General features: G+C 31.5%; 1 protein-coding gene across 3 annotated transcripts in view; it reads right to left on the reverse strand.

Annotated features, from left to right (window-relative positions):
* Nucleotides 1-5506: 5506 nt before the first annotated feature.
* Nucleotides 5507-13060, reverse strand: part of LOC114329102 (cytochrome P450 9e2) — a 64668-nt gene continuing 57114 nt past the window's right edge. For all 3 annotated transcript variants that reach the window (XM_050641983.1, XM_050641984.1, XM_028278117.2), the window contains exon 6: nucleotides 5507-7411. In XM_050641983.1, coding sequence (XP_050497940.1) covers nucleotides 6972-7411 — 440 coding nt within the window. In that variant the 3' untranslated portion in view covers nucleotides 5507-6971. The remainder of the gene's footprint in view (nucleotides 7412-13060) is intronic.

The following is a 13060-nucleotide window of genomic DNA, read 5'->3' on the forward strand; positions in this document are numbered from 1 at the left end:
GAATGCGCCACCCAGAGAATTATAATATACTCCATTTAATAATAAAAGGCAAAGGAGACGGAAGAAAAGGGTCAGGTCGAAGAAAAACGCCATGGCTTAGAAACTTAAGAGAGTGGTTTGAGAAACTCCAGCTTCCATTTTCCGACCTGCCGCCAACAAAATTACTATAGCCAATTTGATAGCCAACACTCGATAATCGAGCACGGCACATGAAGAAGAAGACATGTGTGAATAATTTTATTCCACTTTAAAATCCCTGAAATTCAATTACTCATCAGTACCAACTAACCAGCATCTGAAAGAATTACTAAGAAGTGCTGTCACCATTTATTCACTAAGTTTTAAAGAATTATCAAAAGAAGTAAAATAAATTTATAATATTTAAATTTAGTACAAATAGGTTGTACTTTTATTTACACGTGTTCAATAAATATTCTGTACAAAATTCTGTAAAAAAAATTTTAACACCTCTTTTGCATAACTTTTTGATACGCATTTAATGACGGCTTCTAAAAAATTTCAAATTTCTATCAACGAATATCAAGGACCTTGGCCACCCCTGTTACAGACGACAATTAGATAAGAATTAATTATTGTTTCATTAGTAGATAGAGATCTAGATCTAGTACTTACCATTGCAATCTAAATCACTTTGAGAATCTGGTTGATGGAAAAATGAAGAAATTTTGGGTATTATCTTCTTCAAAACTTCTTCCTTTTTTTGTTTCATTTTTCTTTTCATCGCTCCACTCAGCTACACTCTTTTTATTTCACTAATTTTTTTCACTTCACAATATTTTCAGAATTTAAAATTTAAACTTTGTGAATCGACTGCACAAATTGAACCTAATAAACTCTAATAAACCAAACTCAAAAAATAGATTTGAAAACAGATTCAGTTTTTTCAACAACACTTGTTATATAAGCCAAGGGTGACGGGACAATGAAAAAATGGGCTAAACAATAAATAGATTAAGTACACGCAAATATACCCAAAACAATACATATACACACTGTTCCAAATCGTCAAGGATTAAGCGATAACAAAAATTGCAATTTGGCCATTTTACAGTGTGTCACCGCCAACGGTAAATGAACCATGAAAAGTACCTAACTTGAAAACAAAAACAAAGCTTCTTTGTTGTTATGGAATAAGGCGGCAAATGGATATATGTATTATGATTTACAATACAATATTATAGATAAAGATTCCATTATACGAAAAGGTCGACATCCAAACAATACACTGTTTCAAAGCGTTTTATTAGGGAAATTGTAGAATATTTTGTTCAATTTTTTCAATGGAAGTTTTGTTTCGACATGCAGCGCCAAGGCCCCGTATAATATGCCGGATATCGTGTAGACATAATACCGAAATATTATTTTAACGATATAGGTACACTTCTCCAAGAAATTAACGCACCACCCATCTTTATTTATACGTCCATGGCACCACCTTAAAGGTCATTTTTAATGTCTCAAATTTCCTAAACCTGTTGTTATTTAAATTTAAGTGATTTTTTTAATATTTGGTCTTATTCTATTCTTTATAAACATCGCAGTAATAATAGATATTGTTGCTAGACAGGTCAATTTTGTCAGTGTATACCGGGTGTACCACTCAAACTGTGTTTTTTCTCACTCTGTGGAATATTCTAGCATTATGCTAACTTATTATTCTAGCATGCAATAATAGCATACTGAAATTAATGCCCAACTAAAGCCTCATATTTTCTTAACATTATGTTTTTTTATTCATTCACTTATATTGTATAATAAAAAAGTTAGGTACTTTTTTAACTATCCATGTTTTTCATCAATACAGAATGTTTTTAAATAAGTATGGCAAACTTTAATGGGTAATTCTGCACGAAAAACTAATGACAGTTTACTTCATAAACGTTTACTTTATAAATGCTTTGTTTACCAAATAGGGAGGGGTTGAAATTTTTCTTACAAACTGACGATTTATTTCTTGCTCTAAAATCGGCTGAAATACGCAAATGAAATTTTGTGGGTTTTAAGAGGTAGTTTTAACTTTAGTTAGTTAGAACATAACAGCGATCACTTTAGATCGTGGGTTCAAACCCCACCCGGTGTCAGTTGTTTAGATATTTATTAATTTGGCTAGTCTTTACTATGGCTATGATATTCAAGCTTAAAATGTACCTCTCTGTTACGTTGTTCTAAGATATGCAATAGGCTAATGGGCAACTGCGAGACTTGCAAGACTCTTGCTGCAAGACCAAGACCAAGACCAAGACTGGGAGCGCAATACCAAGACCAAGACCAAGACCAGGTGTACTGCCGCAAGACCAAGACCAAGACTCTCTAAGTCTCGTCTTGGTCTTGCATTTGGGCAACACTAGTTGTTTCACTTTTGACACATTAAATACTTATAATATAAAAAGTGAAAATTCTATGTATGTTATATATTTTGCATTGAGGATATTGTAATTCTATGCATTTTAACGAGCCTTCCATTTGGTTTTACTTAAATGGAAAAATTGCAATACTAACAATGCCCATACGAATAATTGAATTGGTCTGCCGAATAACGTTGTAAGCGCCACATGGTTTGTTTTTGAGAAGTCAAAGAAAAAGTTTTAATATTGTGATAATGGTGAGTTTATACATTTTAAGGGTTAGTAATACAGTTTTTAAATACAAAATACAAACTGTATTACTCACCTTTAAAATGTATAAACTCACCATTATCATAATGTAAAACTTTTTCTTTGACTTCTCAAAAACAAACCATGTGGCGGACCCATTCAATTATTGTGTATTTAAATCGACGTAAAAACCACGTTTTTCATATCACGTATTTAAAACGTGAATTATGGTGGGACAAATCGACGTAAAAACTACGTTTTTCATATCACGTATTTAAAACGTGATAAAAATGACGTGAATTATGGTGGGACATATTCACGTGATTTTTGACGTCAAAGAAACGTGATAAACTGACGTTGCTTGGTGATAATTATGACGTTTTTTCAACGTTTTGTAAACGTTATTTGGTTGCCTGGGTAGTTGATGGAGAATATTCTTTAGACAATTCAGAGAAATATGCTAGTAAAACACTTTCACTATAATTAGTAATACTATTTTTTTCACGCCATGCTTCAAATATGTCATATTGCCTATTGTATTTTTCGATGGATTTTGCTGGGAGAAGCTCTGAAACTACCTCTAACGATTTCTTGGGTATTTTAGGTGGCGTACATGTAATTTCTTCCATTTCCAAAGCAGCACTACTGTACTATAATTTGATATTCGTTCTAACACTTTTATTACACTATATACAATTTTCAATTTAAATTTTTTAAATATGACAGTGATGACAGATGACTTCTGCATGCCGCTTTCGATTTTTAATCGATAGATAAATATTAATATTGAATAATTACAAAATCGGTAAAGTTTTGATTAATTTTATATGAATATAATTGCAAAATACTACAGAATTTCACTTTTTGGCATAAATTTAATTAACAATAACGTAAATTATGTACAATATTTTTAATAATTAAAGTAAATAAATTTTAAGTTCACTCAAATAAATAATCGATTACTGCTATCGACCACTTACATTGAATCTCGGTTAATTTGATTAATCGCGGCAGGTAAAGTTAAATTCTTCTTTCAGTACAATAAAGTGTTACTTTACTGCCGCAAATGGCGTCAAATGAGTACAATAATGAATGATTTTAGTGTCGGTTGGCGATAAATATAATTATTGCTGTTCAGTCAGATCGCGAATTTTCTAAGTGACCACGATCGCGTCTACGATGGCGATGGCGATGGCGATCTCGGTTTGTGTAGAAAGCGAACACATCGGAGTGATAGCGACGTGCGATTTTATTAGTATAAATAATACAGTTGGAAATATTGCGTCTCAAATGTACGATTTACAAGAAGAAGAAACAGTGCTTGTTGCAGTATTGTTGGGCGAAAATGGCAGTTGAATCTAATTTGAAGACATCGCCGCCGCCTATGAAAAGTATAACTCCGAAAAATGCCGTTAAGGGTAGAACTTTCAATGAACGCCGCGAAAAATTATATTTTTGATTATATTATTGTGAACATTATAATCCCTAATAAAGTGTTAGCGAAAAAATTTATTTTTTGAGGAGTATCAGCAAAAAACATAATTTCTTCTGTGGGTCCACGAAAATTATAATTAGTAAAATGTTCTCAGAAATAATTGTTTTCGTCGGCATCTATTATGAACTAAATCTTTTCATTATAAATATTTTGAGAGTTATAATCTTCGCGGACACGCATATAAAAAAATTGTAATCGCCAATACTTATCAAAGAGTTATTATTTTCACTGCAAATGTATTAGGAATCATAATATATTAATCAAAGGTACCAGCGATATAACCTTCATTAATCGAAATTAATTCGGATAAAGAAAGATATTCAATTAAAGGTATGCGTGGGCATTCTATTTTTTCCATTTACAAATGAAGGTATTTTTCAGAAAAAGAAGAGGTGTTTGGGTAGGTATAAAGGTATGTGACATTAACCTGAGGTACAAGCATTAAGGAAAATTTTATAAATTGTTGTAAATGAAATTCATGAGGCCGAACAACTAGCCCAGAAGAGAGAAGATGAAAAGAAAATATAAAAATTTTATTGTGTCACCGCATCCCTATAGGGGATTAATATGACAGTCAATGGGAGCAAGAATAGGATATTACCTCCGAATTCTATCCTACTGCATGGATTTTAATGAAATTTTGGGAATAGCCTCTACTTTTCTCCTAATTCAAGATCCTGCAAACCTAACGCAAGATGGTTCCTCCCAACGTGGAAGTCTTAAAGAATTTAAAAAAAAAATTTACATTCAAATTAACCAAATGTTAATACAACATATAAAAAATAAAAAACTTTAATAATGAAGTCTATAGAACCATAAAAATATAAACAAGTAGATTCTTCCTCCTTCCTGGTCTGGTCAGTTTTGTCTTTGCTCCTGTATTTTTAAGCTGATGATGGCTCGTGAAGAGCCGAAACGCGTCCTTATATGACCATTTTATTAATATATACATTTTGTGGTACTTCTTTGAGTTTGGTAGTTCCTTAATTATAGAACAGTTTTTGCTTAGAATTAGGTTCTCTAGCCTCTTCTGTGGCTATTTTAACCAAAACATTTTTCACCTCCGAGAAGGGGTGGGAAACACCCTCAAGAATAAAGCGCACATCGGCATAGGGTAGACTTTGTTTCTTGAGCCATTCCCTACTTACTGTGAAAATATCAAGTAAGTCGATGTAGTAGGATGGAATTCGGAGCCAACACAAGGTCCGAGGAACAAGAAAAGACGAATTTTGTAAAATCGTTTTATTACGTACAATAATAATTGCTTAAAATATATCTGTAAATATACAGTACAATGGATTATTAGTTCATAAAATTTGTCATAGACATATACCTACAAGTTTATAAAAATATAACATTTTAACAAATAAATTTCTATAATTAAAAACATTCATCATAAATGCAATTATTAAACGCTTTTATTTAGTTCAATCGTTTGCGTCAAATCTTTAGAAGTTAATTTGACTGCCTTTTCTTCAATGGAAATGAATGAAATTTTGCAGACATATGGATTCGCGGGAACAATACACGAATAGTCGATCAAATTTTTTTTTATGTTTATGAATTGTTTAAATAAAAAAACCATTTTAATGGAAAATGCTTAAATTCTCTTGTTTTTTACAATGTAGAAACTTGAAACTTTTACAGATTATAGCTAATTATATGAACTATACATAATTTCACCTTTTACGTTATTTGTTTACGTTATGCTTCATATACAAACAATAAAGTTTCAAATTTATCCAGTTTTTGTCCGATTTCTATCCAGTTTTCAGCGAAAAAAAGTTATGGCACCGCAGAGGGACGAATGTTGCCCTTAGTATCGTCGTGGGCTTCGACTGTCCATAAAACACAAGGTTCGACTACTGACTACGCTGCGCTGTCGGGAACTTGGGCCCGAAAGTGTTTGCGTAAGGACATGCTTAAAAGCCTGCATTGAGCCTGCAAAGCTTACGTTTCATTGAGCCGAGTGCGATCATTAAGGTACGTATCCATACAAGGGTGAACCCCGCTCGGTGTAGCTGCTCAAATGGATACAGCATGCGCCCCTTATATATAAACCGCAAACCGGTTGAAACGAAGAGTGTACGCGCCAAGCGGCGATCACTGACGCGACGTATCCACTAAGTGGAGCTACTACACCGAGAGAGGTTTACCCTTGTATGGATACGTACTTTTAGATGGCTTGCGCATCGAAGAACTGCATTGCGAGAAATTAACAGCGTCTACACCGTGCAATAGTAAAGTATTACAAGAGATGGAAATACTGCGAAAACTATAATAGTCGTAAATAATGATTTTGATTTAAGAAATATAAAGAAATTACAGAAAATGTACAATGTATGTATCAAAAGTTAAAATAAATGCAAAAAAGGTATCTGTCATATACCTACATCCTTTTTTTTTAAACATGACGATATATTTTAATGTTTGAAAAGTGTAAGACTAAAAAGTAAAAAATAAAACAATATGAAGATTTTTTTAAGAAACGCTTTTATTTATTTATGAGTGACTAAAAGTTAAAATATAAAAAAATCAAATAAAAAGCAAAAAATAAAAAAAAATCAAACTCGACGGATTATTCGAAAAAAACGTTCGTTAAAAAAATGAAAAAATCTAACACATTCGTTAAAGAAAAGCGTGGGGCTCGTCTTCATCGAATAAACGGTTTTCGCCCCAAGCTTTTCTTTGACGAATGTGTTAGATTTTTTCATTTTTAACGAACGTTTTTTTCGAATAATCCGTCGAGATTGATTTTTTTATTTTTTGCTTTTTTATTGATTTTTTTATATTTTAACTTTTAGTCACTCATAACTTAATAAAAGCGTTTCTTAAAATTTTTTTTCCATATTGTTTTATTTTTATTCTGATTTAATACGTTCAAATCCTACATTAATACCTTTGTTTGGTATAATCCTAAACACACTCTTGTCCAATTCGATCGGTATATCCGTTTTTTCGGTCGGGACTATTTTAAAATATCTCAAAATATAGAAAAATAATATTTTTGTTTCTAGAAGCGCAAATCTGGAGCCGATACAATTCCTGGGTCCCAGTCCGAATGGCATATAAGAATAGGGTTTAATGTTAGCTTTGTTTTCTTCACTGAATCTTTCAGGATCGAAAGATTCTGGATCTGGAAATAGTTCAGGATCGTGATGGATGGAGTAGATGGACAGATGTACGATGTCACCTGGTTTTAGTTGAACTGGCTTTTCTTCAGGTAAAACTGGTTCGATGGTATACGGTTTGGTACATAGTCTGTCCAATGTTGGCATAGCTGGCCATTTTCTTAGGCATTCTAAAAATATGTATTTAATTAGAAAAACGGGTAATAATTAAATAATTAGAAAAATATTCTTGAGTATTTTGACGTCTAGATTTTTGACATAAATACCTACTCAGGATTAATGATATCTGTACTAATTATCATGATTGGTTGACTGATATCAGTCAGGGTAGACAGACAGATATACCACATAATCATCCGTATAGAGTATAGAGTATAGACCTTCACGATATTCGATAAAAATATTGATATTGTATTGATATACCTATACAATACATAATATGATAACTTAGCAATATTAATGTCAATACGATATTCATTATCTGAAATCAATACAATACTCTTTGTATTGTCGATACGCCTACTTCGATATTATTGAGAACATCGATATCTAAAAAAAAAAATAATAAAACACCACGTGAGTTCTGCATAAGTCCTATTATACAGTTAAAATATTATAAGAGTTATGTTAATATTACAAGACTCACAAGCGCATATGCTCTCCATTAGTGCGAGAGAGAAGGACGATGAACCCAATAAATCAATCAATTTCGATATAGTCTGGGCAGATTATCGGAGAATAGGCCATTTTTGGGAAAAGTTATTTACCAGCAATTTTATTGCTGGAATCGAATCTTATGATTCTATATATTAATAATATAGGTATGCAAAGTCCGCAGATAGTGTGCTACTTTTTTTATAAACAAAATGCGCCCGAAAATCATGTTTTTTTCAATTTTTGCTCTATAACTCCAAAGATTTTAACTTTACACCAAAAACACTCAAATAATAATTCACCGTAATTAAATTCTGCATAGCGACGTGTTTTTCCCGATTTACTGCGACGAAAATTTTCCCCCGAAAATGCGGGTTTTTAAACAAAATCTTTAATTTTCAACTAAAATTTTAGATAAGTAATTGTTTATCAATAATTAAATAACTTGGTAATATAAAAGCTCTTTTCGTATAGATTATAATTCCAGAAGCCAATGGAAATTGAATGGACAGTTTAGCAACAATTGATAAATTTTTAGTTGAAAATTAAAGATTCTGTTGGAAAAACCCACATTTTATGGGGAAAATTTTCATTGAAGTAAATCGGGAAAAACACGTCTCTATGCAGAATTTAATTACGGTGAATTTTTATCTGGGTGTTTTTGGTGTAAAGTTAAAATTTTTGGAGTTATAGAGCAACAATTAAAAAACACGATTTTCGGGCGCCATTTTGTTTATAAAAAAGTAGCACACTATCTGCACTATCTACGGACTTTGCATGCCTATATTATTAATATATAGAATCATAAGATTCGATTCCAGCAATATAATTGCTGGTAAATAACTTTTTCCACCTACCTCTACCGAAAGTATACTTTTCCGGACCTGATTGTAGGGAGCAAAGTTGTACTTTTCCCCCCTAGGGAGGAAAAGTATTTTCCTCCCTAGGGAGGAAAAGTAAAAGTGACATCATGGTATTTCATTTATGAAATATAACTTATTGACGCCCTGTACAATATCTATTTCTATTACGTAAGTATCTATACATTTTAACGTTTATTTATAAAACACCCTGTATTTTTCAGAATGGTAAAAAACAGTTTATTGTTATTTTGATTTAACCATGTTTACATTAATAATTTGACTTATATTTGACAGTTGACAGTTATATTGTACCTACTTGTTAGTTTTAATTCTAATAAATTTTGTTGGTTACTTACATAAATAAATTAAGTAAAAATGAAAAAATGACTTGTTATTTGAGGAAGGTGGAAAAACCATATGTATACATGGTAGTAAAGTGCCTTTTCCTCCTTTGAATGATTACTGCCCTCCACCACGCGTCGGGCAGTAAACTTCATTCTCGGGAGGAAAAGTAGCACTTTCCTCACTTGTTATATAAATAGCTATTCCTTGTATTTTGCTAATTTGCCCACAGTAATATCTTATTTTTAAAATCATCAGGTAATATCGATGTTTTTGAAAAGAATAGTGAAAACTACTTGCAATCTCCCAGACCTGGACCAGACACAAATATTTTATTATGGTGGAAACCATATAGTAGTGTTTTCCCCGTTTTATCTCGGTTAGTTGGGGATATTTTGTGTCCAAGGGAACGTCTTTACCAGTCGAGCGGCTTTTTTCTGAAGCATCGATGGTGCGAAATAATAAAGGAATATTAAAGATGCTCTTTAAAAGAAAAAAGTACATATTTTATCAAAGAACTCATTTGTGTGAACATATGGATGACGAACTCTTTAAATGATAATATTTTTTTGTGACGTTACAATATAATTTATCCTCTTTCTTGTATATTTTTTTGTCGAGATTTTTTTAATGAAGATAGTGAGAAATGAACAAATAATTGTTTTTGCCCCCCCCCCCCTACCTAGAATAGGGATATTGAATAAATCTTTGCGGCAGAATTACGAGCTATTTATGAGCTCTCGAAGTGATATAGTTTAGATTTTTGAGCTCATCCCATTCACCCCCAAACAACCCTTTAATTGATTTAACTTAAGAGAAACATGCTGAGAAAATTAAAATTTATCGTATCGCGGATATAATTTGTATAGCTTATATATAATCTAAGAATAAAGTCTTAAATCGCGCCCATTTCGATTATTGAGCTACAGCCGCTTCGCAAGAAAACCACCCCATCTTCCCGGCTTAAGAGAGAGTTGTACTTAAAATGAATTCAATTATGAATTCAATTATTCACACAGAAATAAAAAGACACGTAAAATGTTTGCTAATAAAGAAACTCAAATTTCGTTCTCTATCATTTTATACGTGTATATAGTATTATTGAAGTTATTATCAAAAGAAAATAATTTACGAAAATTTGAAAAATTTTGATTCTTTTAAATCGGTAAATAAATGCATATTTTTTAAAAATATGCATTCTAAATCGGCCAAAATGTTTAAGGTCATTACTTATACTAAAGTAAACAAAGTCTTATAGGGATTACTAATAATTTTCAATTTTTTTGGAAATGGCGTATATTTTACTTTTCACTATTTCGTAAAAAATTCTAAAGGGTCGTCTTATTTTCACTGTAAGTTGCTTAATATCAACTTCCGTCAGTAGCTCACTTGTTAAGTATTGCCAAAGGATATATACGTTCACGTCTATATCCTTTGGTATTGCTGAGTACTTTAACAAGCGTATATTAAATATTTATATTTTATAAAATGCAACGTTTTTCCGTTAATTAGGCTTGAATAAAAAGATTTGAGTACCTACTCGCCGAAAAAAAACTATGTACATTCAATTACATATAACTCACTTTTAATTGATAATAAAAGATTTTTCAAAGATTCAATTTTGGTAACGATAACTTATTTAAAACCGCTTTAAAGCATGCATTTTTTTGACGAAAAATTAAAATCATTGATCTTTAATAACTCAAAAAGTATTGATTTATTTTAATAACTTTATATAACAAATTTTGCTTATAATTTATCCTTCTATCGATTTTTGAAGTTATTTTTAATACATAAAATAATTTTCACCCTCGAGACGGGGTGGCATCCACCCTCAGGGTAGAAGCGCAAGGTGGCACCATGTCACGTTTATTTTTTGAGGTATCCTCTAACCACTCTCCAATTTTCGTAAAAATCGATGAAGGTTCACCGAAATTGAAGGTAATAGTTTATTTTTACCTCCCAGTGACTGCATTATACAAAAGAAATTGCAATTTAATTATCTAAATGAGTGTATTGTGGGAGATCATAAATTATTAAACAATATGTAGTCGTCAAAATATAAATTGAATTCATTTTAAGTACAACTCTCTGTTAAGCCGGGAAGATGGGGTGGTTTTCTTGCGAAGGGGTTGTAGCTCAATAATCGAAATGGGCGTGATTTAAGAGTTTATTCTTAGAATATATAAGCTATACGAATTATATCAGCTATACGATAAATTTTAATTTTTCTCTGCATGTTTCTCTTAAGTTAAATAAATTAAACGGTTGTTTGGGAGTGAAGGGGATGAGCTCAAAAATCTAAACTATATGACTTCGAGAGCTCATAAATAGATCGTAATTCTGCCGCAAATATCGCTTCAATATTCCTATTTTTAAGTAGGGGTGGGGCTGACTCAGCTGACTGACTCAGTTGCATCAACTTTTTATTTAGTATAACTAACTTGAAATTACACCTTTTTAAACCTAAACTCAATTTGTTTCGACGGGAAATGAATGATCGTATGGGCATGTCAACGCAACTATAACAAGTTATTACCCATTAACTTATTATTTATTACTCGACGATTCCATTTGAAGCGTCTCCGAAATACCGCAAAGTCACGGATCGTCTACAGTCATGGACGATCATAGGACGATCATGGGCAACTATAGCCGAGTATGCCCTCTACACAATCGTGCTCGCGCTTGATTGTCTGTAATCGGCCATTATGTAGATGAGCCATTTGAATTAAATCAATGTTAGGGCACCATTGTTAAAAAGATAGATGCTCCGTTAGGAAGCATTTTTTGATAAAGTAATTTACGTCTAATCCATATAAGATGAATGCTAAAATTTTGGCCCGTTAGGGATTTATGGACTAGCTAATAGTTTTTATGCATGGATATATGCCCCAGTTTATTAAGGTAACCATTAATTATATTTTAAAACAAAGTTTTATACAAAAAAGGTAGATACCTACCGCTACAACGTTTTATCAAAAATTACTATAAAACTAAGCCTATTAGCGGTATGTGGTTTACAGTTATGTTATGATTGTTAAATTAAACTTACATCAAAATTACGGTACTAAAGATTATGAAATTGAAAGAATCTAAGTACTATTAAATGTTATAATTTTGTTCAGCCACAATATGCCATCAAGAAATTGACAATATTTAGTTGTCGCTATATCTGTTTTCTTTCAAGAGTCAATAAATACATATTGGTTCATTAATTGTTCATTGTTCTATTTGTGATTCAATATAGACAATTAAATAGACAACCAAACAACATACCTTGTGTCTGGTACATACAAAAACCTATTTAGTAATACAATGGTATTACCTCATAATTAACATTTTCTATAAAATCTTTTATAGTGCGTCTAATAATTTGGCCAGAAACTGTACTATACTACGAAAAAAACAAAATTTGTTCAGATTGTTATCAGATGTTTAAACCACTGCTGATGTTAAGCGTTTTAAATAATTCTTCAGCTGTGAATGTAAACCATACTTTTCACTTTCTCAGCTATTATATTTTTATTTTGTTTCTTAGCGACAAAGGTTTCCTATGTTACGACAGGTTATTATGGAGCTTTAAGATTTTTATGATCGCCGACACCGACCCTAATATTATTATGCAGGTAATTTTTAATCTCATTTTAGATAAATACGATAAGTAATAAAATAGTATTGGGAGTTTCACAATATAATATTCGGTAAAATACCATTACTTACAGTAATTAGGGCAAATTTTAACAATTTATTAGTTGTATTGTACAAACTAGTTATATATTATGATTAAAATATGATCATATTGTCTTTTAGACCGAAAGATACCTAATTATGGGATATATACGATTTTTAAAGTATTCAAACAAATTTTTGTATCATTATCCAGGTACCTCACGCATTCTTAGAAAATTTAAAAATGAATAAAACCAGCATTTTTGTATAAAGTGGAAAGTGGGCATA

The sequence above is a fragment of the Diabrotica virgifera genome, chromosome 1, assembly GCF_917563875.1.
Source record: "Diabrotica virgifera virgifera chromosome 1, PGI_DIABVI_V3a".
NCBI lineage: Eukaryota > Metazoa > Arthropoda > Insecta > Coleoptera > Chrysomelidae > Diabrotica > Diabrotica virgifera.